The 27230-nt window shown below is 46.1% G+C and overlaps 1 protein-coding gene across 1 annotated transcript in view; it reads right to left on the reverse strand.

Moving 5' to 3' along the window:
- Positions 1-5100: 5100 nt before the first annotated feature.
- The window catches only part of SPEF1 (sperm flagellar and cilia associated 1), an 82410-nt gene continuing 60280 nt past the window's right edge, over positions 5101-27230 (reverse strand). The window contains exon 7 of the mRNA XM_078677196.1: positions 5101-5494. Within this exon, the coding sequence (XP_078533322.1) occupies positions 5387-5494 (108 nt within the window). The 3' untranslated portion in view covers positions 5101-5386. The remainder of the gene's footprint in view (positions 5495-27230) is intronic.

Below are 27230 nucleotides of genomic sequence, written 5' to 3' on the forward strand. Positions count from 1 at the left end.
GTTTCTGGTGAACACAGTGGACTTGAGTTGGTGATGGCAACAAGACAAGGATAAAGGCTTGATTGGTTAACTGCGAAATATGTCAGATATCATAGATCTGATCAGTTTATTATGAAATGTTACAACAAAGGCAGTAAGCATGAATTACTTATTATGAACCACATTCGTTAAAGACAATAGCCTTTAATAGTGGATTGGTATTATACTGTGTTAAAGCCTGTAAATGCAAATCCTAGGGGTAGAAACGTTTCACTTTTATAACCCATGTTAATGTTCTCATAAGTTGTGTATTGTATTTCAACAGCACTTTTTCCATGTCTCAAATATATGACTGTATGCCTGATGGGTGCACATTGGGAAAGTTTAGGTGTAAAATAGCAGGCTTGGTTTGCTTATGCTGAGAAGCCAAAGATAAAGTGTTTGGGCTTGATTGGTTCATTGGGAAAAGTTATGTCAGTTGCCATAGGTTCAACTGGTAGTAAACCTTTCACCACTCCTAAAGGCCTTTAGGGTGGCTTGCTATTTATTACACTGTGTTAAAGCCTGTAGGAAGCTATTTTGGTGCATGGCTGCTTATAGAGGGTGTTGGTACAGAGTTGGCCCCTGTGACAAACCCTGGGGATAGAACATTTTCAATATGATAATCATGGGCATTGGAATTATGTGGCAATGGAGGGCAAGTTATGTGACAGAGTTGCTAAAAGCAACAAGAAAAGGGAAACATGCAGCATAATGCAGCACACTCAGTGATAGTATTATTTTGTTATATTATCATTTTAACACCTCTTAATACTGTGGGGCAGATTTACAAGAGCTGACGCATCTCTACATATTAGCAGAGATGCGGCAGTTAATTTGCGTCACGCAAAAAAAACTTGCACCACCATGTATGCGTCGCATTTACAATGTGGCGCACCGTGGAGCAAGGATTGACAGATGCGTGACGCATCTGTTGGTGTAACGGCAACGCATTGCTGGAGTTGTGTCGCAAGCACAACGCAACTCCAGCAATGCCTCGGAATGCCTATTCCTATTATGCTGCGTCACTCCTTACGCATGCTTCAAGCAGGTGTAAGGTTTTGACCCAGTGGCGTCGTAGAAGTGACGCAGTGAAATCTTGTAGATTTTACTGTGTCACTGTGGGGAGGTGAGAGAGAGCCTGGGAACCTGGTCAGAAATGTTCGCACTAAGACCCTGGGGGTCTCTTCCCCGGAAACAGAGGCGGAGAACTTAAAGAGTCCTTTCAAAGATGGCTTTATTTTAGAGTAAGCCTTTCTCTGTCTGCTGGTTAGGCGCTCTCGGGCAAAAGCGGCCGGGTCGTAGGTCGCTGACGTCGGGGAATCCAGGATGTCGCCGTCTCTGGTCGGTTCTCCTCAGGAACCAGGGCGCCCCGTGTGGAAGAAGAGAAACAAGTATTAGACTTGTTCGGGCTCTATGATTGTAGGGGACCGGGAGTGAGGGGAACCAGTGCTCAAGTGCATTCACAACAATGTGGCTCGTGAAGGGTTGTGCACGTGAAAAAGGGGATGCAGGGCACTCGATTCAGGGTCGGTATGCTTAGTCTACGGGTGGGAGGCGTTTCTGTCCCAACCAACCCACCATGCGCCCCCGTACCTGTTGGAGCCACACTCCTCCCGTGGGAGTGTGGCGGGGCGGCTCGTGTATCCGGTGGCCTCCTGGCTTCTTCGACTCTTCTCCGGGACTTGCCAGGTTCTCCACGTCTTCGGGATCACGGGTCACTCGCTCCTCGGCTCCTCTTCTCTCCAGGGAAACGTTGTCCGTCGCTTCCTGCTTCCGGGGCTCTTTTGACGCATGCACGTCCATCGTCAGGGGCGGGGCTTCCGGTGTGGCTTCCCATCCCTTAAAGGCATAGTGCGGGTTTTCGTCCCTCGTCGGCCACCAGTACTCGGGGTCCCCGGAGGTCCAGTCTTCTCCCTCAGGGCGGTCAGGGTGCTGTGTAGCGGGAACGGAGGTACGTGAAATACAGGTGGCGGACCACCAGTCCGAGTCCTGAACACTCTCATCAGGAGCCGACAACCCCACCCCGTCACAGTCACTTTTACGAGGCTTTCTTACATCAGAACGCCCATCCTGCATACATTATACCTGACACAGGTATAATGTAGCGCAGGGCTTTACAACGTGACGCATCTTCCTAGATGCGTCACGTTGTAAATGTGTCGCAACGTGGCGCATTGTTTACGAGGCTGCTGCGTCACAAAAGTCACGCAGCGGTGGTGTAAAAGTGTTGCATGGGGCTTGTAAATCTGCCCCATAGTGTATAAAGGTACACCACATTAGTATCAGTTTAACACGTGAAATCAGTCAGTAGCAACTGAAAACCTTTGCAAAGTGCCTGCCATTGAACAAATGTTGTTCCTTTACTGTAACTTTTGATCTGTTTGATTTAGAAACATTTGATCGACAAAATACGAACATTAGGCAGCAGATGATGAAACGTGGCAATTCCACAATTATGAAAAAAAGCAGTGGCCACAGAATTGTATAATTTCCGGGGGCCTGTTGATAATTCATTATGCCCTCTTAAGAGGGATTTATATTATTTTGCAAACTGAAATTTTGTACATATGTACTATGTTATGACTATATGACATGCATTTACTACATGCTGTAAGTGTTATGCCAGACAACATAGGTCTGATCTGATCACTCTGAAATGTTAAAACAGGAGCAGACCAGATTTATTTATTGTGAAAAGCTTATGTTAAAGCCAGTAGGCATGTAAGGATGGATTGTTGTTACACTGTGTTAAAGCCTGTAGACACCATAGTAGGCGCTCATCCCTCGGACAAACACTGGTTGTAGATTTGTATTGTGATAATACTTAATAGGCCCACCTAGGAGGGGCTGTGTATAGTTTTGCCAACTGAACATTGTATATATTGGTCAATCTAAGCCTATATATGTGATGGGTTTTCATGGGAAAGTTTATCATCAACCTAGTAGGTCTGAGTTGGTTATTGGGGCAAGTCAATGGGGAAGACTAGAGGTCAGATTGGTTAGTTGGGAAAAGTTTTGTGATTTGATATAGGCCTGATCTGTTTATTATGAAATTTTAACACAAAGACAGCACGGGCGACTTATTGTGAAAAACGTGTTAAAGCCAATAGGCCTTTGAGGGTGCATTGTTATTACACGGTGCTAAAGCCTATTGGCAGATATTTTGTTAAATGCAATTTCACAATTCACTTTGGGCTGTATATTACTTTACCAACTGTAGATTTATGCATATTTTTAATTTTACAACTGCATGCCTGATGGGTGCCTTATGGGAAAGTTTGCACGCAACGTAGCTGGCCTGAGTTGGTTATGCTGTGAAGTTCATTTTAAAAACTATAGGCCTGGTTGATTATTTAAGAAAGGTTATGCAGATGATATAGGCTGATCTGTTTATTATGAAAAGTTACAACAGAGGCAGCAGGCCTGATTGATTTATTATTTAAAGTATAAGTTCAAGTATGTCATTTGTTATTTGATGATACATTTTATTGCATTTCCAATCAAATTTCTTTTGAAACTTAAAGAATAAGTTCAAGCCAATAGGCGGGCCATTAAGGGTGCATTGTAATTTCACTGTGTTAAAGTCTGTAGACTGCTATTCTGTTAAATGGAATTTCACAAATTACTTTAGTGGTTGATGTTCGTTACCCCCTTTGGCAGACCCTGGATGTAGAAGGTTTGCACTTTGATAAGCCTAGGGAGACTGTCTTTAACTGCTTAAACGCGGCGTGAATTTCACTGCAGCGGTTTTAATGAGTGGGCGGGGCCGCGTCAGCCAACGGACGTGTGCAGCACTATGGAGGTAATGCTTGCGACAGCTGTTGGCCAACGGGAGCACTTAAAGGGTTAATTGTCTGCCAGGCTCGTACACACACATAAACGTCTTCGAGACATATATACCTGGAGGCCCTCTAGAGCAGCACCATCCTGCCATTCGTCTATAAGAATGTCATTCACTCTTCGGTTCTGCCCACAACAACAAACAGCATGGGGGAATTGTTTCTATAGTCCCATGAGTGGGATCTTTCTGCATGAACACATGACTAGATCCACCTGAAAACCGGTGCATTTCAGTGCCAGGGTGTGTGAGACAGTCCTTTATTAGTTTTCTATTTTCTGCTGTTATAGGTCCTGTTTCATTTCTTTACTCCTTCTTTATTTATTTTAGAAGACTGACCGTGCTCACCTACGGAGAACTGAGGGGCATATTACCAAGCAATAGCGATAATTATCGCTATTGCTTGGTTAGAGAGAAAATGTTACCGCTGAGCTGCGGCGATTTTTACCGCAGATAAACTTTGGTATTACCAAGGTTTATCGCAAATGCGATAAAAAACGGCCGCAATGCATGAATATCGCTGAAAAGTCAGCGATATTCATGCATTACCGAGCTAATGCTCTTAGCCATGTTATCCACCTCCCATTGGATAACACGGCTAAGAACTGCTCAGGGCAGGTGTTAGCTTTTGGAGATATTCGCGCTTAGCGCGAATATCTCCAAAAGTTGGTAATAGGAGATAGCGATGTTAGCGACTGTTTCCAGTCGCTAACATCTTGGCACGCCCACTTTGCATATCATTAGTGATAAATATCACTGACATGCAAAGTGGGGCCCAAGATGGTCGCTATCTCCTACTAGCTGTCGCTAACTGGTGTTAGCGACAGCTAGGTAATAGGGAGATCATTTTATCTCCACTTTCTTGGCTTTTAAAGACAAAAAAGCGGAGATAAACCCCCTTGATAATATGCCCCTGAGTACCTAAACCCACGAATGACCGAAGACCACTTTAAATTTATAGGCCAGACCTAATGGCATTGCCAAAGCTTGTTTAATGTAAGACTTGTTTACCTTCATTGTGCGGATTATAAAAGCAACATATTCAATTACAAATAATACGTATATATATTAACATGATGGCCAGATATAACAGTATATTATAGCTTGCGCTACACACGCTTGCTGGATGCTTACACAATTAGAGTGAACTACAGAATAAATAGGGTACATTCAGCAATGAGTAACCAAAATGAAAGCTTTTATAGCAAAGCATCCTGTAGATAAAATATGAGTGAAATACATAAAACTGACACAGTATTATTTTTAAAAAATCTAGAAGCAAATATTCACCAATAATTCAAGAGCAAAATACTGTGTAAATGTATTGATCAAGTCAATAATACGGGCAAGTAAGTGTAGCGAAGTTATCCCATTTTTCCCATTCACAGTTGTCACGGTTTAGGTTATAGTTTTTAATTCCCAATAATGCTGAGCCGCAGAGATCCATTCAGCGCCTTCATCCCAGAAAGCGCAATCTTCAAGAGATCCTGGAGGGGATCTTTACGTCAGTGGCGACCCGGAAGAGCCTTATTTCGATTTCTCTTCTGCTTCCTGGAGCCGCCTGGTCAGATCATCTATCCGGACGTTCTTCAAGTGGAGAAGCTGTTCCAGCCTGCGCACCTTCGCCTGCAAAATCTGCAATGGGAGCAGAAATCAGTATTATTCAATTATATGTCACATGTTAAACAGTCTCTCTACTAATAAAATATAGACCCCCCACCCTGAAAAACCTAAAAAATAAATATTGCACATTAGGTTAAGCCATGAATTTTACACAAAAAGAGATGTACATAATCTTCCGTCTCGTTAAGTACCTGCTACTTTAAATAGTTATTTTTTCCAGAAAATTCCAGAGAGATTTGAGAAAAAAAAGTTGTACATTCCAGTTTAATGTAACATGGCCTTCTGGAAAAGAAATCTCATCTGACCTAAAAAAAAATGCTTATTTATGTGATGCAACATAATGGCATGTTATTTGAAATGTTGTCCAATTAAAAGTAATTGTTTTTTATACTATTTGCATAGCGATAAACATTTACGGTAGGCGTATAGTAAAAGGCAGATGTTTATTTTGGGGCATGCTCATAAATATAACCAGAGGTCAAAATAAAAGTGTTTTGACAACATATATAGCCATATTATAGTATCAAATGTGCTCTCCCTGTAGAGTTCTTGAGGAGTAGTTGTTCCTACTGTTACTAGGATGGATGACTTGGGGGTCTCTTCACTTCATAGTGGCAGAAGCATTAACACCCTCTGTATCAACTATGCTAGCTTCCCATTTGTTAAAGGTTTGGGACCTGTTCACTTGTAAAAGGAAGTCCAGATACTAAACATCCTATCTTCTAAGGATCCGTATATTTGCAAAGTACTGGAGGCAGATGCTGTCTTTGCCTTCATGTTCCTGCTGTGTATCGTTCAGGTGAAGAGTAGTGGTTAAATGAATAGTTCTCTTGGCCATCAGGCCCTTTTTATAGTTAAAGTTATTGTGGTAATTTAGAAAAAAAAAATCTGATATTTTTTGTGCTTTATTCCTCTCTTGAACACAGGTGGTGCAACCAATCTTGCCTCTCACACCAACCAAGACAAAGATGGAGTTATATCAGTGAAGGAACCCTGACAGAGGTAGAGCTGACCCACTGTACAGGGAAATGCACAGTTTTTAGGTCAAGCCTTAAGCAGCGCATGCGCTGCTTGCTTGACTTTAGTAAGGGGCTTTTCAAACTGCTACCCGCCGGCCACCAGCTTGCGGTTACGTGCACAAGCACGCGTGCCTCGCTTCGCCTCTCCAATCGTTGCTGCACACGCATCCCTCATGTGCTTAGCACGTCATCGCGATTACTTTAATTTTCACCGCGATCGCGATGACGTGCTAGGCCCGCGAGGGATGCGAACGCAGCAATGTCCCCTGAAAAGTACCGTTCCTCATAGCTTATTTCCAGTGTCATTGTTGTGTGACTGAGCCACATCCTACCCGTTGCTGCTTCTTTGGTCTTCTGCTCTATTTGTGTCATGTTTATGGTGTAAACAAAGGAGCCTCAGCCTATCGTGACTGGTGGCTGCTTTCTCCACTGGCTTGGTAATATAATCTGTAATAGACTGCCTCAGCTCGCACACGCCGCATGCTCCTGTTAAGTCCAGGTACAGGGGGCATCATCATTGCAGAGGGAAAGGAGAGCAGATGGTAGCCTCAGAAAATAAATGCACCAGTGATCCTCAGCAGTGCACGTGCACCCACCCTGTGTGCACCTTAATACGCAGACAGCTCTCGGTGTTTTGTACCCATCCATTAAAGTGGGTTCAGATCCACTTCACAGAACCACCTACAATAGTACCTTTAAGGAAACAGCCTTTTAAATGTTGTCTCACCCTCGGCGGCTGGCACCTTTCATTGACTGCGTCTGCATAGGCCACTTTCAATTGTTTGCCTCTGGCTGCTCTAACTCCCTTCCTGCCATCTTTCTGCCGCTCCATAGCCCTTTCCAGGTAGCGCAGACGGACGTTATCCCACTCTAACTGCTGATGCATGAGGCGCAGGGCCCCTCGGCAGCTCTCCAGCTCGTGCTCCAAGTTTGGGCCAAGTGCAGATCCATTCATGGATCAGAACATCTGAGGAACGGCTCCTCCCAGCAGCTACTTTTTCCTATCTTGTGTGGCCCTGCTGCCTCCTGACTGTCGGCTCTCTGTGCTATCTTGTTACAAGATGTCCCTGATCCCTCATGGGCCTAGCCTAATCATCTGTTGGGAACTTAAATGGCGTGTGCTGTTGTCATGGCATCTCTGTAAAGCACTTTCTCGTCCTTCTAGACCACGTTTATAAAAAACAAAAATAAAAAATATAAAAATCTACCTTTAGAGGCTGATGTGCTTTCAGTAGCTCTCTTACCTGAGGTCAAGGAGGCGCTATACAAGCACACAAATCAGACAAGAGCAACAGGTTATTTCAACAGACAATCTCCTCGCGGAAGGGGCAGTGAATCTTGACGCTTTGCCTATTACTGGAAGCAGAGCACACTGATAGTAAATATAAGCAGATCGATATTGACTCCATATGATTGGCGGCTATAGAAATGTTAATTTAGTCGCCATCTTGAAATGGGGGCTTTCCCTAATATATAGTGCAACAACAGCCAATACAAGTGAAGTGGAACATTCTTCTAATGAATTGTCAGTCTATTTTCTAATTATTAATTATTATGGCCATATCCGAACTACTGTTTGCCATAACATGCATGTAAACAGCATTGTGTTACTGAGCTGAATTATTATTGCAAACGTGTACACCTTTTGCACTATGCTGTGGCAGTTGTTGAGATGAAAATTTGAAGAATGCCTTTGTCTTGTAATTCCAGAGAGCAGGGCCAGCTCTTATTGCCCACACGTCTCACACTCAGTCAGTTAAGTGAAACCATTAACCAGCCTGCCAACTTGTGAAACATTTTCATCATGTGAGGAGGGAGTGGGGCTCGAAGGGGGTGGGGCTTAGTGCCAAAAACAATCCGAGGCACTTTTAATGACCTCTACGTCCCTCCTCTTCGACCCAGTCATAACTAATGAGGTATATTCCACTGACAAGAAACAAAACAGAAAACACTTTTAGGCTCCACCCACCCTCCTGCCAGGTGCTATAACGACATAGCCAGCAGAAAGCACTTCCTATTTTGTTTCCTGTCGGTGGACATGACAGGGAACGCTGTGGTAATTGCTGGGCACTTACTATGTTTTTGGATGTCTTTTAGTTGCCTCCTTTGCTGAGCTCTTGGGGTGCTTTTGGACCTTCATGGGAGCAGCTGGAGTCAGGATGCGTGGCCTCCTGGACTCCGTAAGTGATGCCGGTCGCCTGAGTTGCTGGGCCTGTCAGGCCTCGGTTGTCTTCTGGCTTCTTCTTTTCCCTTCTACGGTGCATGATCCTTGGCGGTTGTGCCTCTCCACAAATTCCTGGTGGTGTTGTCGCTGCACCCGGAAGTCTGTCATACCGACCACACTTTTGCCACAGTACGGTTTTTCTTCTCTCCCGCTATTTGCAGTGCGGGGAGTTGTTTTCCTGGCTGTTCTCCTTCCCCTCCGCTATAGGTGGAAGTGGTGGGGATCGGGACCTGCTGCAATTGCCTCCGGTTACTTGACAGTTTTGGCTTCCGCTGCTCTGTGCTGCAGGAAGAGGCGCATTCATGCTGGGACACAGTTCAGGGGAGGCACGGAGTCAACGGCTTCCCTAGGAGCTGCGTGTGAAGTCCTGCGCCCTCCTCTGTTGGACCTGACTATGGGTAGGAGGCAGGTGGCGCTACGGGGTAGCAGGCAGGTACTGAGCTGCCCAAGGGCCGGCGAGTCGGGTCAGTCAGCCTCACAGGATGCCGGCTGTTAGGAGGACCGCTACTCCACTACACAGTAAAGCTGGAACTCCTCTCCTTGCATTTTGGCCTACGGTGGACAGGAAATTCTGTTATTTCAGCGTGTTGTAGGCCATGCCCCCTCTTCATACCTTTCGTTCCTCAGAGTCAGCTGACGACTGGCTGAGTTGCCTGTCAATACGCTTGCTGGAATTGGTGCAGACTGCTTCTACATTTTCATTTGCATAACATGGGGAAAACATTCATACTGGTGTTACTACTGACTCAGTTACTGTTTGTCGTTATGGGGAAGCTTCACCTGAAGCGCAGGCATGTTTCTCCTGTGTCTTCTCTGTTTTCTCCAGGGGACAGTGTGGATTCCGGCCCTCCTGTGAAGCAGGCCAGGTGTGATGATGACGTTCGTTTGAAAAAGCAGATTTTGGAGACCTTGTCTGATTTGAACTCCTCCAAGAAGTCTGCAGGCGTATGTTCTGGTGGGGGTCATGACCTCTAATTCTATATTTCCAGCTCTGAGTCTTCCGATGGTTCCTCCTTTGGTGCAGTAAACCTTAAGGGGAAATATATTTCCAAGGATATGTTGCCGGACATTCTGTCCCATGTTAGTGAAAACATGGGTCTCCCTGATTCGGGGGTTGCCAGCACATCCAGGGATGCAGTGTTGCTGCAGTTTCAGAAGCGGTACAAAAGAGGGTGGTAATGGAAGGAGCATCTTAACGAATCAAACACTCACACCCAGTCAAAAGATCTGGGTTTAATCCATCACCGTTCTTAAGCCCACTCCGCCATCCCAGTTCAGACATGGCTATATGCAAATCAGTCTGACCCTGTGCCTCATGGGAACAGTCCAGCCCGAACTGCCAAGCCATGCCTTCCCTGGACCGGAAACAAGCTTCCGAGGACCGGTTTCTGGCATTACAGCCGTCTTCAGCCCGGCTTGCTTGAATCCAGTGGCAAAGTGAGCAAGGGACTCACGTCTGAGCATACCCTGCCACACTTATGGCGGCCAAAAGCGGTACAAAAGGGAGTGGGGCGGGGCGGGGCCCAGCGCTGTGGGCTACCAGGTGTCATACCAGGCAGTGAGGGATTGTCCGAGGATGAGGACCTCCGTCTTGTCTGAGTTCAGCTTCAGACGGCTGAGCTTCATCCATTCTGCGACGTCTTTCATTCCTTCCTGGAGGTTGGTTTTGGCGGTGGCTGGGTCCTTGGTGAAGGAGAGTATCAGTTGGGTGTCGTCGTCGTAGGAGATGATATTGATGTTGTGTTTGCGTGCGATGGCGGCGAGGGGGATCATGTAGATATTGAAGAGAGTTGGGCTGAGTGAAAAGACCTGGGGTACGCGGCAGATGATCTTGGTGGCTTCGAAGCGGAAGGGAGGGAGGCGGACTCCCTGGGTTCTGTCGGAAAGGAATGATGTGATCCAGTCCAGGGACTTTCCTTGGATCCCAGTGTTGTTATTAGGGTGCGGTGGCAGACGGTGTCAAAACATGTAAAGAGAGTGATTGGTATAGAACAAAACACAAAATATATTTCAAAGGTACTGAAATACATCAGTTAAAGTGATTTTTCATAAAACATGCAATACTGCACTGCACAAAACTAATATCTAATTCTGACTGACCACCAGCACACCACCACACAAGCCCTTTGAATGGACGTTGTGCACCTGGACAGGACAGTGTTCTCAATACAGAACCAGGCAGACAGAGACAACTGAGATGACTGGGGGAGCCCGAGCTATTGGCTTTGAGTCTGTTTAGGGCCTAAGGGTGGGACAAAGGGGTCAATACTGCTTGATTTATCCTCCGCCTTCGACACTGTTAATCATGACAAGCTACTATCACTATTAGAAAGAAGGATGGGCCTCTCAGGCACAGTGTTACACTGGTTCTCCTCTTTCCTCAATAACAGGTCTCAAAGAATCAAGATGAAGAATGCTCTCTCTCAACCATCTGGGGTCGACATAGGCGTTCCCCAGGGATCAGCCCTCTCACCTATTCTTTTCAACCTACTAATGGAACCCCTGGCTAATGCATTGAAATTAGCAAATATTCTTTATCACTTGTAAGCGGACGACACCCAACTGTATTTGAAATTCTCCACTCCAGAAGACTTCATCTCCCTCAATGCTATTCTTCTGAACACGCAAAGCTGGCTCATGAACAACCACCTCATGCTTAATACAAAAAAACCAGAATTCATTCTCATCTCCCCACCCAATCACACACCAGAGATAGAGCAATGGTTGAAACACCTAACCGCCATGGACTATGCACCACTCATCATTGACTCAGTGAAATCCCTGGGAGTCACCATAGACAAACACCTGAATATGCAGTCGCACATCTCTAAGGCCACCAAGGGAGCCAATCACCAGATGAGCTTATTAAGAAAACTTAAACCCTTCCTCCTTCAGACCGACTTAAAAATGGCAGTGCAAGCCTTAGTGCTATCAGGATTAGACTATGGAAGCAGCACTCTCTGTGGCCTCCCAAGATACAAGCTGGCTCCGCTGAGGGCCTTACTTAACGCTGCAGCACGAATGGTATCAGGATCTAAAAGAAATAGCCACATTTCCCTGACCTTGAAAACACTGAATTGCTACCATATGAGGCAAGAATACAACTAAAGGTTGCTTGCATGACCCATAAAGCACTTTATAACAACACACCCAGTTATCTAGCCCTAAAGCTTGAATGATCCGGAGGTTGCAGACAACTACCAAGCGCTAGTTCTTTACTTCTGAAACCACAATCCTTTCATAAAAAGAGAACTGGTTGCAGAGCCTTTTCAGGGTACGCTCCTAAGATCTGGAACGCCTTATCCCCAGTGGTCCGGGGAATCTCCTCCTTTACCGCCTTCAAAAAGGAGGTAAAAACACTGCTAATGAACAAATTTACATCCTAAGATGTCACAATCCTCTTATATCTGGGTACTGCCTGTCATTATATGCTCGTTTATTTCCACAGTATTGACCTAAGGCGTAATGACCGATTAAATTGTAATGTACCGTTGCCCTCTATGATGATCATGTGCTGTCCATCGGTCACCTATGCTATCTCATACCTCTTACCTCTTTTGTGAGTAATGTTGTTTATCAAATGCATGTAGACTACCTCATTTCCTATGTCTTTAACTATATACCCTCGTGGGTCACGTTCGCGCTATATAAAACAATGTAAATAAATAAATGATTGGGGGTGTCAGAATGTGGGTGATGTCACTTCTGCTGCCCCTGGCATTTTCGTGAATTCTTGATCATGGAATCGACTAGGTAGGACATCCTATGTTATGTTACATTGGTTTGTACCATGCACTAATCACCCTGAAGGTTATCCAGGCGCTTCGGCAAGGTGTGTAGGTCGATGGTCCCAGGGGTGCTTATACGAAGAGCCAGGTCTTCAGGTTCTTGCAGAACTCAAGAAGTGAGGAGGAGGCTCTGATGTGTTGAGGGAGGTCGTTCCATGTCTTGGGTGTGATGTAGGCGAAGGGAAACAGCGTTTATAACACTGTCAATACCACGCAGGTAGGTAACAACGCATGGCAATACATCGCAAGTCGTTTCTACGACTTGCGCTAGATGGCGCACAACACCAAGGAATGTGTCGGGTTTTAAATCCAACACATTCCCTACTGTTGTGCTAACTGGCGTAGGAATAGTAATTTATACTATTTCTAAGTCCAGCGCGCCATCTAGTGGAAGTCGTAGAAACGACTTGCGATGTAAAACCATGCGTGGTTACAACGCGGACGATGTAACGTCCGCGTTGTATCCTACTGCGTGGTAATGTATGTCGTAGTAACGTCATACATTCGTAGGAGAAGGAGTGACCTCCAGTTTTGTTTTTGCAGGTGCGGGGAATGTGTGTGAGGGAGAGTGCGGCAGAGCACAGGTGTCTGGTGGGTTGGTGAAAGTGCATACGGCGGTTCAGGTATTCTGGTACAGTGCTGTGTAGGGTTTGTATGTGTGTGCGAGGAGTTTGAATTGGCTGCGTTTGTGAATGGGGAGACGCTGAGGCTTCCTGAGGTGCGGTGTGATGCGGGTGCAGCGTGGGAGGTGGAGTACGAGTCTTGCGCTTCACTGCCAACATGTTTAAACCAATGCAGTATCTGCGTGCGCATGAGGTGCCGGTGCAGTGGTTCCTTTGAGTAGTGTGTATTTAACAAGGACCCCCTGAAGGTACAGATACAATAGTTCCTAGGTCAGGGAAATTAAAACTTATGATAAAAAACAACCTAGGCAACTCATATTACACAGTGTAGTATACATAAGGACAATTGGCTACAAAAAATTAGAAAAATATATGTTTTATTGTAGATTTATTTTAATAAAAACAAAACGTATGGCATGAATAAAAATGAGGACAGTGAACACAAATAAAATCATGTGTCATACAATATCAGTGAAAAGTTCATACATTTATAACATTTAATATCAACACATATCAGGTAGGTTAAAAAACTGAGAGTGGCAAAATGGGTCTCTACGCGCGTTTCGGCGAACCAGCGCCTTCTTCTGGAGTAGCCACACAAGCTAAGTAATTTTTGAAAAGAACAACGAAAGTTGATAGTAAGTCTGATTGATGTCTGGATATTTTCTGAGTAGAAGAAGTATTCTAGATGCTTATATGATGTAGCAAATCAAGATAATTCCCGCCAGCCGGAGACTTGTCAAAGATGAGTCATGTTTGGTATCGTTTCGTTTTGTTGACTTGATTTGTCTGTTATGAGAGTTTCTTAAACGTATCCAAGACTCGAAGATATACGATGTTTTGATTAAAAGATCTCCCTGCCCGAAATATTCGGCAGGGCTCTTTAAGTAGAAGGTTTATAAAATCTCCCTGTCTTAGGATTCAGAGGAGATGTTCCACGATTTGTTGGAGGTAGATATACGGTAGTTGTTTAAAAGATCTCCCTGCCCGAGATAATCAGCAGGGTTCTTTCTGTAGAATGTTTAACCCCTTCGGGGCTGATGACGAGCTGGGCTCGTCATGGCGTAGCCTCCTCGCACGCTCATGACGAGCCCAGCTCGTCATGAGTCCCACCCTCGGGGGAAGCGCCAGCGCTCCCCCCGAGTCAGCCCGATTTTTTTAGTTTCTGCGGGGATGGCAGGGGAAGACCTTCCCCTGCCTCCCCCCGCCCTCCCCGCCCGCGTCATCAATGACGTCAGCGCGCGAGGCGCGCTGACGTCACCGGAGGCTCCATTTGTTTACCGACGCGCAGGGAAGCCATTTGCTTCCTGCGCGTCGGATTGCAAACAGGTTAGTTTTGCGGCTGGGGCGGGGGAGATTGCAGTATTACTTCTAAGGAGGGAAAGGAAAGGCTTTTCCTTTCCCTCGGTGGCATTTAGAGGTTTCCTGCTGCACGATCGTGCGATCGTGCAGCAGGAATGTTAGGGATTTTTTTTTTTTTTTGATTGATGATCAATTTCGTTGTTCGGGGAGCGGCCCCTTGGGGAAGGGTCGCTCCCCTTGTTGGGGGAACATTATCTATGAAGTCTTCTCTTGGCTGCAATGTTGTTGAAAGGCCGCTTTTTCTACAAAAATGCTGATGGGGGTCATTTATAAAGTAAAATAATAGTGCTCATTGTAATGAAGGATGCAAGTGCCTCTGTCCTTCATTACTTATACTGATGTGTGTTTCTGAAGTGGCTAAAAAACACACCTGTGCTGCCTAGGCAAAGCTCACTAGTGTTTTTGGCCTGATGAATGTTTTTTTTTGTGTGCTGCTTTTCAAACACATGCTTTGTCTCCAGTGACCATGTGTGTGTTACTATGCCATGTGCGAAGGGGTCCCTTGAGTGAGCTGTCCATCATAGTGGGAAGCTCACAAATGTTTTTGGGCTGTTGATTGTTACCTGAATTTGTGCTGCAACTCTAGCGCCATCTTTGTCTCCATTGACCATGGGTGCGTTACTATGCAACTGCACAAATGTGCGCAGGGGTCCCTTGAGTGAGCTGTCCATCATAGTGGGAAGCTCACAATTTTTTTTGTGTTGATGATTGTTTTCCTGAGTTTGTGCCGCAACTCGAGCGCCATCTTTGTCTCCAGTGTCCATGTGTGCGTTACTATGCAATTGCACAGATGTGCGCAGGGGTCCCTTGTGTGAGCTGTCCATCATAGTGTTTGGGGTATGCACGAAACATGTCGACGATAGGAGTTGATAGGTACATCTGGACACATTACGTTTAGGGCAGCCTATCTTTGCACCCCGTTTATTACCACCTAGAGGCAAGAATAAAGTTTATTGTAAACCTACTGGGCAGGTATTTCACACATCACATAGTCCACTCCTCAAATACACATGCACCACACATAGTCTAATAAAGTGCTCCTACGTAACTTTCGCAAGTCGCAGCACGCCCCAGCCCGTAGAGGACTGGGATGGCCCCAATGATGAAGCATGTCACCGTGGGGCAACCCTGGTGAGTGAGGGGACACCTAAAAGAGGAGCATTTCTCCCCTTTTTTGTACACAATACCATATTTTCACAATCGACCCCAGTGTGTGTTGGTTGTTATCTGAATAAACTAGCAAGGCTCTTAGGTATCGGGAAGCAGAGACCATTTGTTCATCATAGTGGGAAGTTCACAAATGTTTTTGGGCTGATGATTGCTTTCCTGAGTTTGTGCTGCAACTCGAGCCCCATCTTTGTCTCCAGTGTCCATGTGTGCGTTACTATGCAATTGCACAGATGTGCGCAAGGGTCCCTTGTGTGAGCTGTGAATCATAGTGGGAAGGTCACAAATGTTTTTGGGCTGATGAATGTTTTCCTGAATTTGTGCTGCAACTCGAGCGCTTGCTTTGTCTCCAGTGTCCGTGTGTGTTACTATGCCATCGCACCAATGTGTGCACAGGTCCCTTGAGTGAGCTGTCCATCATAGTGGGTAAATTTAGGAAAGATGGTGCACTCCGCTAGTTGGTGGGCGTTGCCAAACGGGGATCTTCTGTGTGAGTTCACATGCCTCTTATGTGTATAAATGGTCAGAGACTGTTGAGAGCAGCAGATGGGGAGAAAGAAGCTCCTGGTTATAGGAACTGTTTTAGGATTGCGCTTGTGAAAATCAAGGATGCAAGTGCCTCTGTCCAGCATCGCAGTGAACCACAGTAATTCTGTTGTCCCCCTCCCCATGAGAATCCCTGATGATGTCAGCGCGCACAGCACGCGCCAACATCTTCAGGGATTCCCAGGCGGTCGGGAAGCCATTTGCTTCCTGCGCCTGGAGGTGTTAGGTTGGTTTTGAGATATTTGGGGGGGTTTGCAAAGAGGCATCAGGGGAGAGGTAAGTGATTTTCCTCTCTTCTGATGTCTCTTTGCAGGGCATTTCTGGCTCACGGTTGCGCACAGCATTGCGATTGTGCGGTGGAAATGCCCCCACTTGCACCAGGGATTTTATTTTAGATTGTAGGAAGTGACCCATTGTGCAAGGGTCGCTTTCAGGTGGGTCGGATTTTAAATTTAGATTTTCTGGCCTCCCCCCCCCGGTGGGCAAATCAACCCGTACTTTTGTCCGTTTTGCCCTTTTTGATGGCCCATCTGTGTGGATGTGATTTTGGGGGTAAATTTGTGTATTGTTTATTCATTTGTTATGTTGTTTGTGAAATGTAGTATTAAATTATTTTTTTTCTTCTTTGTTTTTGATCCAGGCTTTTGCTGTTTGTATTGGTGTAGGTTGTGGTTCGGTTAATGCTGGTTTTGCAGCTTGTGTAGTTGCATGTGCTTGGTAAGTAAATGTTTTTTGTACTATTTTTCCTAGATAAATGTGTTGTTATGAAAAGTGAAGTTATTGCTGTGTGTGTGGCTTTGTGTTTCTTGATTGTTAACTTTTTTTTTTGTATTGCTGCTTGATGTGTACTTTGTCTAATCTATACTTTTTTTTTTCTTTCCAGTGGGATTTCCTTTCTTTTTGCTGTGTTTCAGCAGAGTAGGTGCTGGTGAGTCTTCTTATATTTGGTTAGATTTGAATTGTTTTTGAGTGTATTGATTTTTGTGTGAAGACTCTACCTTGTTTACTTCTTCCTTTGCACAGTGTAGGTTGTTGTTCACTTGTGTGTGTAGTCTTCTTGATTTGTAAGGATAATGGCTGCTCGCAGGATTACTGCTAAGCAGGTTGTTAGTTTGCTTTTTGAGTCTTCCTCTGACCATGGTCCAGACACTGACTCCGATTCGGAGCATGAGGTAGGTGCAGAAGATTCAGGCAGTGAGTTTTCTCTTCGCATGGTATCATCGGATGATGATTCTTCTTCTAGTGCTGATGAAGTGCCTGTGGTAGAGAGGGACATTGATGTGCCGGTAGAGAGGCAAGAGCCATGTGAGCGGCAGCCTAGGTCCTCAAGGTTTCCCTTTTTTTCACGTCAGGAACAGGCAAGTGTGGTAAAGGCTGCGCCCAAAAGGTTTCACATTGCTGTGGTGCGCCAAAGGTTATCTGGTGCTGCTAGTCTTCCTGTTGTAGAGCAGCATGAGGCATCTGGTGCTGCTAGTCTTTCTGTTGTTGTTGAGCAGCAAGTGGCATCTGGGGATGCGAGTTCTTCTGTTGATGTTGAGATGCAAGAGGCAGCTGGGGATGTGAGTTCTCCTGTTGGTGAAGAGATGCAAAATGTATCTGGGGATGCTAGTATTCCTGTTGGTGTAGTGAGGCAAGAGGCATCTGGGGATGCTAGTGTTCCCGTTGATGTAGTGCAGCAAGAGGCATCTGGCCTGCAGGCTAGGGTGGCTTCTTCTCCTCATGTTAGTGATGACGTCTGGGTTGCCCCTGGCATGGTGCAGCCGGAATTGCCAGACTTCACTGGTGTTCCAGGGTGTAGAGTGGATACTGACAATTTTTTGCCAATTCAATATTTTCAGTTGTTTTTTGACGATGAGTTTTTGCAGGAGATTGTGGAGCAAACTAATTTGTATGCAGAGCAGTATTTGAGGGACCACAGTGCCAGCCTTAAGCCCCATTCCAGAGCTACCCATTGGTCTCCCACATATGTTGAAGAGATGAAGAAGTTTTTGGGATTAACTTTTTTGATGGGCTTGCTAAGGAAGCCATCAATGTCTTCTTATTGGTCCACTAGTCCCTTGATGGCAACATCTATATTTCCAGCAGTTATGACTCGTGATCGATATATGCTTCTTCTTCGCATGATGCATTTTGTTGATAATGATTTAGCGTTGCCACGCGATCACCCTGATTGTGACCGTCTTTTTAAGATTCGGCCTGTCCTTGATCACTTTGTTGATCGTTTTCCTGAGATGTTTGCACCTGGAAGAGAAATAGCTGTGGACGAGTCTTTGGTATTGTTCAAGGGCCGCTTGGTTTTTAGGCAATACATTCCTAGTAAGAGGGCACGCTATGGCATCAAACTGTATATGCTGTGTGACAGTGAGACTGGATATGTTTATAATTTCAGGGTGTACACCGGTAAGGATTCCAGCATTAACACTTCTGCTTGTCCGTCCACTTTTGGAGTGACTGAGAAAATTGTGTGGGAACTAGGTAGACGATTATTTAACAAAGGCCACCATTTATATGTAGATAACTTCTACACTAGTGTGCGTTTGTTCAAGGAGTTGGCCAAAGTGGGCACTGTTGCATGTGGCACGATGCGCAGTAACCGGAAAGGTTTTCCAATAGAACTTGTTTGCAAAAGGCTTGTGCGGGGACAGTCTACTGCATTGCGATGTGGGAAGCTTCTAGCTGTGAAGTTTTCAGACAGGAGAGATGTTTACATGCTGACTACTATCCATGACAAAAGCACTGAAGCTCTGCCAGTTCGGGGTGAGACTGCTGAAGTGCGTAAACCTGTGTGCATTTTAGACTATAATAGGCACATGGGTGGTGTTGACAGAGTAGATCAGAGGTTGGAACCTTATGCTGCTCTTCGAAAGGCTTACGTTTGGTACAAGAAGTTGGCTATCCATCTTTTCCACTTGGCATCCTTTAATGCTTTTGTTGTTTTCCAGAAATCTTGTCCTGAGTCAAAGATGCCTTTTGTTAAGTTTCAGGAGACTATAATAGGCAGCCTTGTACTAGTGGAACAGGCAAGTGTGCCAAGATTTGGAGTGGTGGAGGAAGTGGCTAGACTGAAAGATCGCCACTTTCCAGAATACATTCCTCCCACAACTGCAAAAGACAAACCCACTAAAAGATGTAGAGTCTGTTGGCGAAGAGAAGTGCGGAGGGAGTCTCGTATGCACTGTCCTGACTGTCCTTCAAATCCTGGATTGTGTGTGCCAGCTTGTTTTAAATCGTACCACACACAAAAGAAGTTTTGGGAGTTTCATTGAGCTTGTAAGTGTACTGTCTGGTCTTTTTTCTGTAATATTTTTTTGTTTGCTTTTAGGTTTCCATTAGTGCAAAGCATTTAGGTTTTGAATTTGTGTTAGCAGATTTGTAGGTTTCTACATTTGATTTGCGGTATTTCTTTAAAAAATTCTAATTTCGATGGTGGTGTGTGCAGGATTGTGCTTGGATTGTTGGTGTGCGTGGACTGGCGCTTGGCTGGTGGTGTGCGTGGTCTGGTGCTTGGCTGGCATAGTGCATGGATTGGAGTTGTGCTGGGGGGGTGAGTGGATTTTTGCTTGGCTGGCTGAGTGCATGGTTAGGTGCTTGGCTGGTGGTGTGAGTGGATGGCGCTTGGCTGGTGGTGTGCGTGGTCTGGTGCTTGGCTGGCATAGTGCATGGATTGGAGTTGTGCTGGGGGAATGCGTGGATTTTTGCTTGGCTGGCGGAGTGCATGGTTAGGTGCTTGGCTGGTGGTGTGAGTGGATGGCGCTTGGCTGGTGGTGTGCGTGGTCTGGTGCTTGGCTGGCATAGTGCATGGATTGGAGTTGTGCTGGGGGGGTGCGTGGATTTTTGCTTGGCTGGCGGAGTGTATGGTTAGGTGCTTGGCTGGCGGTGTGAGTGGAGTGGTGCTTGGCTGGCGGTGTGTGTGGAGTGGTGCTTGGCTGGTGGCATGTGTGGAGTGGTGCTTGGATGGTGTTGTGTTTGTGGAGTGGCGCTTGGCTGGTGGTGTGCGTGGAGTGATGCTTGGCTGGTGGTGTGTGTGAAGTGGTAGTTGGCTGTCGGTGTGCGCTGAGTGGTGTTTGGCTGGCAGTGTGCATGGTCTGGTGCTTGGATGGTGGTGTGGGTGGACTGGCGCTCGGCAGGCGGTGTGTGAGTAGTTACTTTCTGTTGGTCAATACACACACTGCTAGTTGAGTGACACTCCACACAGTCCATCATTTTGTGTAGTTGCAGTGTCAGAAATGTGGGCGTGTGAAAGTGATGGGCCCTTGAATGGCGCTGTTTGCTGGTGTGAGTGTTGAAATGTGATGGGTCCGCGGCTGGCGGTGTGAATGTTTTGTATGTGTCACGCGTACGAAAGGTGTATGAATGGCCTGTAAAGAGGTTGGTGCCTTGACGTGGCTTTACAGCTCACGAGCTGCGAGTCAGTGGTTCAGTTTATCATACTTTCAATTATACGCAGTGTATTTCATTTTTGATGAAATTACTTGCGTATCCAATTGTATGTACTGAATCATCACTCACCCTCGTGCCAAATCCAACCAGTATGTGTGTATGCTTGCGGATTAGATGGGTGTGCAGTAATAATTGTTTTTTTTCTCTTTCTGCAGTAGGGTGTACATTGCCCCTTATTGTGATTGTTCTTATGTGTTGCTTTTCCATTCGGATGGTGTCAATGGTCTGGTTTGTATCAGGTATGAAAGGTGCGTGAATGGCCTGTAAAACGGTTGGTGCCTTGTCGTGGCTTTACAGCTCACGAGTTGCGAGTCACTGGTTCAGTTTTTATGCATTTATTTATTGACAGAGTATTTCATTTTTTTGAAATATCTTGTTAATAAAATTTTATGTACTGAACCATCACTCGCCCTCGTGCCAAATCCAACCTGTATGTGTGTGTCTTTGAGGAATAGATAGCCGTGCTTGAATGTTTGACTTTTGAGTAACTCTGTTAAGGTGTGGTATCCTTTTACTCGGGAGAACAAGGGGAGCGCAGGGTGGTAGGACTTTTTTGCCGGCACGGCGATCCCACGCCAAAATGTTTGGAAAATTGCTATTTTTACCTATTTTTAAGGTTTGCAAGGAGTTCTGGGTAGGAAAACATTGGTGGACCCACACATGCCATACCTCCCTGGACTCTCCCGGGTGTCTAGTTTTCAGAACTGTTTGGGTTTGCTACTTTCCAAAGAATACCACCCACCCCGGCCCAAAAACTCAGGTGCCTCCCCCCAAAAAAATCAAAGTTATATTGCTTCAGGGTATTTTATATTCACCACTGTTAGATTTGGACCTTTTCCTGTTGCAGCCACTATGGCTACCCACGCAAGTGAGGTACCGTTTTTATCGGGAGACCTGGGGGAATGCTGGGTGGGAGGTAATTTGTGTGAGCCCAGTGATGCCACGCTTTCCCAGACTACAACGTGTGAAAAAAAGTAATTTTTTTCTGCTAAAATTGAGGTTTGCAAGTGATTCTGGGTAAAGGAACGTTGGCGGATCCACGCAAGCCATACCTCCTTGGAAGCGCCCGGGTGTCTACTTTTCAGAAATGTGTGGGTTTGGTAGGTTTCCATAGATGGCTGTCTCGCACGGGGCCAGAAACCCAGGTAACCCCTAAGTCCACCAGCTTTTGCAAGAGGGGTTACCTGGGTTTTTGGCCCCGTGCGAGACAGCCATCTAGGGAAACCTACCAATCCCACACATTTCTGAAAAGTAGACAACCGGGGGCTTCCAAGGAGGTATGGCTTGCGTGGATCCTCCAACGTTCCTTTACCCAGAATCCCTTGCAAACCTCATTTTTTGCATGGAAAAAAATCAGTTTTTTCACACGTTTTAGTGTGGGAAAGCGTGGCATCACTGGGCACACACAAATTACCTCCCACCCAGCGTTCCCCAAGGTCTCCCGATAAAAATGGTACCTCACTTGCGTGGGTAGGCATAGCGGCTGCTTTATGAAAAGGCCCAATTCATACTGTGGAGACGAAAACATTACCTTTAGCCAAATAATCTTATTTTTTGAGGGGGTCACCTGAGCCTTTGGCCCGGGGCTTGGCAGGCATCTTTGGAAACTACCAAACCCAAACAGTTCTGAGAACTAGACACCCGGGGGAGTCCAGGGTGGTATGGCATGCGTGGGTCCCCCAATGTTTTCCTACCCAGAAACCCCTGCAAACCTTAAATTTTGGTCAAAAAACCCACTTTTCCATACTTTTTTGGGTGGGATCTCGCTGCCGGAACAAATGTCCTACCACCCAGTGTTTCCCTTGTTCTCCCGAGTAAAATGATACCTCACTTGTGTGGGTGGGCCAAAGGCATGTGACTTAGGCTGGGGTGCTTAATTTGTAAAACGTAAATATGAGTAAAAACTACTTTTTTCAAAATTCATTTTTGGCGTATTCTGCTTTGGGGCACCCACACAAGTGAGGTATCCTTTTACTCGGGAGAACAAGGGGAACGCAGAGTGGTATGACTTTTTTGCCGGCCCGGCGATCCCACGCCAAAAAGTTTGGAAAAGTGCAATTTTTACCTAATTTTAAGGTTTGCAGAGAGTTCTGGGTAGGAAAACATTGGGGGACCCATGCATGACATACCTCCCTGGACTCCCCCGGGTGTCTAGTTTTCAGAACTGTTTGGGTTTGCTACTTTGCAAAGAATACCACCGAGCCCCGGGCCACAAACTCAGATGCCCCCCCCCAAAGTCAAGGTAGTTTTGCAATAAGGTAATGTAAATTCACCACCGTACGATTTGAACCGTTTCCTGTTGCAGCCACTATGTCTACCCACGCAAGTGAGGTACCATTCTTTTCGGGAGACCTGGGGGCACGCTGGGTGGGTGGAAATTTGTTGATCCACGCAGATTCCAGAACTTTCCACCACAGAAATGTGAGGAAAATGTGTTTTTTTTGGTCAAATTTTTATGTTTTCAAGGGATTCTGGGTAACAAAACCTGGGGGTAGGCAGGCGAGTCACCCCATCCTGAATTCCCCTGGGTGTCTAGTTTTCAAAAATGTATAGGTTTGCTAGGTTTCCCTAGGTGCTGGCAGAGCTACGGCGCAAAAACAAAAGGTAGTCTTTTTGTCCGAATCGTGCTAAATTTCACTGGGAAATTGAGGTGCGACCATGCTGCGTTTTGCGCTGTTTCATGTCGCAGCCACTATGCCTACCCACGCAAGTGAGGTACCATTTTTTTTGGGAGACCTGGGGGCACGCTGGGTGGGTGGAAATTTGTTGATCCACGCAGATTCCAGAACTTTCCACCACAGAAATGTGAGGAAAATGTGTTTTTTTGGTCAAACTTTTATGTTTGCAAGGGATTCTGGGTAACAAAACCTGGGGGTGGGCAGGCGAGTCACCCCATCCTGAATTGCCCTGGGTGTCTAGTTTTCAAAAATGTATAGGTTTGCTAGGTTTCCCTAGGTGCTGGCAGAGCTACGGCGCAAAAACAAAAGGTAGTCCTTTTGTCCAAATCGTGCTAAATTTCACTGGGAAATTGAGGTGCGACCATGCTGCGTTTTGCGCTGTTTCATGTCGCAGCCACTATGCCTACCCACGCAAGTGAGGTACCATTTTTTTCGGGAGACCTGGGGGCACGCTGGGTGGGTGGAAATTTGTTGATCCACGCAGATTCCAGAACTTTCCACCACAGAAATGTGAGGAAAATGTGTTTTTTGGTCAAATTTGTATGTTTTCAAGGGATTCTGGGCAACAAAACCTGGGGGTAGGCAGGCGAGTCACCCCATCCTGAATTTCCCTGGGTGTCTAGTTTTCAAAAATGTATAGGTTTGCTAGGTTTCCCTAGGTGCTGGCAGAGCTACGGCGCAAAAACAAAAGGTAGTCTTTTTGTCCGAATCGTGCTAAATTTCACTGGGAAATTGAGGTGTGACCATGCTGCGTTTTGCGCTGTTTCATGTCGCAGCCACTATGCCTACCCACGCAAGTGAGGTACCATTTTTTTTGGGAGACCTGGGGGCACGCTGGGTGGGTGGAAATTTGTTGATCCACGCAGATTCCAGAACTTTCCACCACAGAAATGTGAGGAAAATGTGTTTTTTTGGTCAAATTTTTATGTTTGCAAGGGATTCTGGGTAACAAAACCTGGGGGTGGGCAGGCGAGTCACCCCATCCTGAATTGCCCTGGGTGTCTAGTTTTCAAAAATGTATAGGTTTGCTAGGTTTCCCTAGGTGCTGGCAGAGCTACGGCGCAAAAACAAAAAGGTAGTCTTTTTGTCCGAATCGTGCTAAATTTCACTGGGAAATTGAGGTGCGACCATGCTGCGTTTTGCGCTGTTTCATGTCGCAGCCACTATGCCTACCCACGCAAGTGAGGTACCATTTTTTTCGGGAGACCTGGGGGCACGCTGGGTGGGTGGAAATTTGTTGATCCACGCAGATTCCAGAACTTTCCACCACAGAAATGTGAGGAAAATGTGTTTTTTTGGTCAAATTTTTATGTTTTCAAGGGATTCTGGGTAACAAAACCTGGGGGTAGGCAGGCGAGTCACCCCATCCTGAATTCCCCTGGGTGTCTAGTTTTCAAAAATGTATAGGTTTGCTAGGTTTCCCTAGGTGCTGGCGGAGCTACGGCGCAAAAACAAAAGGTAGTCTTTTTGTCCGAATCGTGCTAAATTTCACTGGGAAATTGAGGTGCGACCATGCTGCGTTTTGCGCTGTTTCATGTCGCAGCCACTATGCCTACCCACGCAAGTGAGGTACCATTCTTTTTGGGAGACCTGGGGGCACGCTGGGTGGGTGGAAATTTGTTGATCCACGCAGATTCCAGAACTTTCCACCACAGAAATGTGAGGAAAATGTGTTTTTTTGGTCAAATTTTTATGTTTGCAAGGGATTCTGGGTAACAAAACCTGGGGGTGGGCAGGCGAGTCACCCCATCCTGAATTGCCCTGGGTGTCTAGTTTTCAAAAATGTATAGGTTTGCTAGGTTTCCCTAGGTGCTGGCAGAGCTACGGCGCAAAAACAAAAGGTAGTCTTTTTGTCCAAATCGTGCTAAATTTCACTGGGAAATTGAGGTGCGACCATGCTGCGTTTTGCGCTGTTTCATGTCGCAGCCACTATGCCTACCCACGCAAGTGAGGTACCATTTTTTTTGGGAGACCTGGGGGCACGCTGGATGGGTGGAAATTTGTTGATCCACGCAGATTCCAGAACTTTCCACCACAGAAATGTGAGGAAAATGTGTTTTTTTGGTCAAATTTTTATGTTTGCAAGGGATTCTGGGTAACAAAACCTGGGGGTGGGCAGGCGAGTCACCCCATCCTGAATTGCCCTGGGTGTCTAGTTTTCAAAAATGTATAGGTTTGCTAGGTTTCCCTAGGTGCTGGCAGAGCTACGGCGCAAAAACAAAAGGTAGTCTTTTTGTCCAAATCGTGCTAAATTTCACTGGGAAATTGAGGTGCGACCATGCTGCGTTTTGCGCTGTTTCATGTCGCAGCCACTATGCCTACCCACGCAAGTGAGGTACCATTTTTTTCGGGAGACCTGGGGGCACGCTGGGTGGGTGGAAATTTGTTGATCCACGCAGATTCCAGAACTTTCCACCACAGAAATGTGAGGAAAATTTGTTTTTTTGGTCAAATTTTTATGTTTTCAAGGGATTCTGGGTAACAAAACCTGGGGGTAGGCAGGCGAGTCACCCCATCCTGAATTCCCCTGAGTGTCTAGTTTTCAAAAATGTATAGGTTTGCTAGGTTTCCCTAGGTGCTGGCAGAGCTACGGCGCAAAAACAAAAGGTAGTCTTTTTGTCCGAATCGTGCTAAATTTCACTGGGAAATTGAGGTGCGACCATGCTGCGTTTTGCGCTGTTTCATGTCGCAGCCACTATGCCTACCCACGCAAGTGAGGTACCATTTTTTTCGGGAGACCTGGGGGCACGCTGGGTGGGTGGAAATTTGTTGATCCACGCAGATTCCAGAACTTTCCACCACAGAAATGTGAGGAAAATGTGTTTTTTTGGTCAAATTTTTATGTTTTCAAGGGATTCTGGGTAACAAAACCTGGGGGTAGGCAGGCGAGTCACCCCATCCTGAATTCCCCTGGGTGTCTAGTTTTCAAAAATGTATAGGTTTGCTAGGTTTCCCTAGGTGCTGGCGGAGCTACGGCGCAAAAACAAAAGGTAGTCTTTTTGTCCGAATCGTGCTAAATTTCACTGGGAAATTGAGGTGCGACCATGCTGCGTTTTGCGCTGTTTCATGTCGCAGCCACTATGCCTACCCACGCAAGTGAGGTACCATTCTTTTTGGGAGACCTGGGGGCACGCTGGGTGGGTGGAAATTTGTTGATCCACGCAGATTCCAGAACTTTCCACCACAGAAATGTGAGGAAAATTTGTTTTTTTGGTCAAATTTTTATGTTTTCAAGGGATTCTGGGTAACAAAACCTGGGGGTAGGCAGGCGAGTCACCCCATCCTGAATTCCCCTGAGTGTCTAGTTTTCAAAAATGTATAGGTTTGCTAGGTTTCCCTAGGTGCTGGCAGAGCTACGGCGCAAAAACAAAAGGTAGTCTTTTTGTCCGAATCGTGCTAAATTTCACTGGGAAATTGAGGTGCGACCATGCTGCGTTTTGCGCTGTTTCATGTCGCAGCCACTATGCCTACCCACGCAAGTGAGGTACCATTTTTTTCGGGAGACCTGGGGGCACGCTGGGTGGGTGGAAATTTGTTGATCCACGCAGATTCCAGAACTTTCCACCACAGAAATGTGAGGAAAATGTGTTTTTTTGGTCAAATTTGTATGTTTTCAAGGGATTCTGGGTAACAAAACCTGGGGGTAGGCAGGCGAGTCACCCCATCCTGAATTCCCCTGGGTGTCTAGTTTTCAAAAATGTATAGGTTTGCTAGGTTTCCCTAGGTGCTGGCGGAGCTACGGCGCAAAAACAAAAGGTAGTCTTTTTGTCCGAATCGTGCTAAATTTCACTGGGAAATTGAGGTGCGACCATGCTGCGTTTTGCGCTGTTTCATGTCGCAGCCACTATGCCTACCCACGCAAGTGAGGTACCATTCTTTTTGGGAGACCTGGGGGCACGCT

This window comes from Lissotriton helveticus, chromosome 2_1 (assembly GCF_964261635.1).
Source record: "Lissotriton helveticus chromosome 2_1, aLisHel1.1, whole genome shotgun sequence".
Taxonomy (NCBI): domain Eukaryota; kingdom Metazoa; phylum Chordata; class Amphibia; order Caudata; family Salamandridae; genus Lissotriton; species Lissotriton helveticus.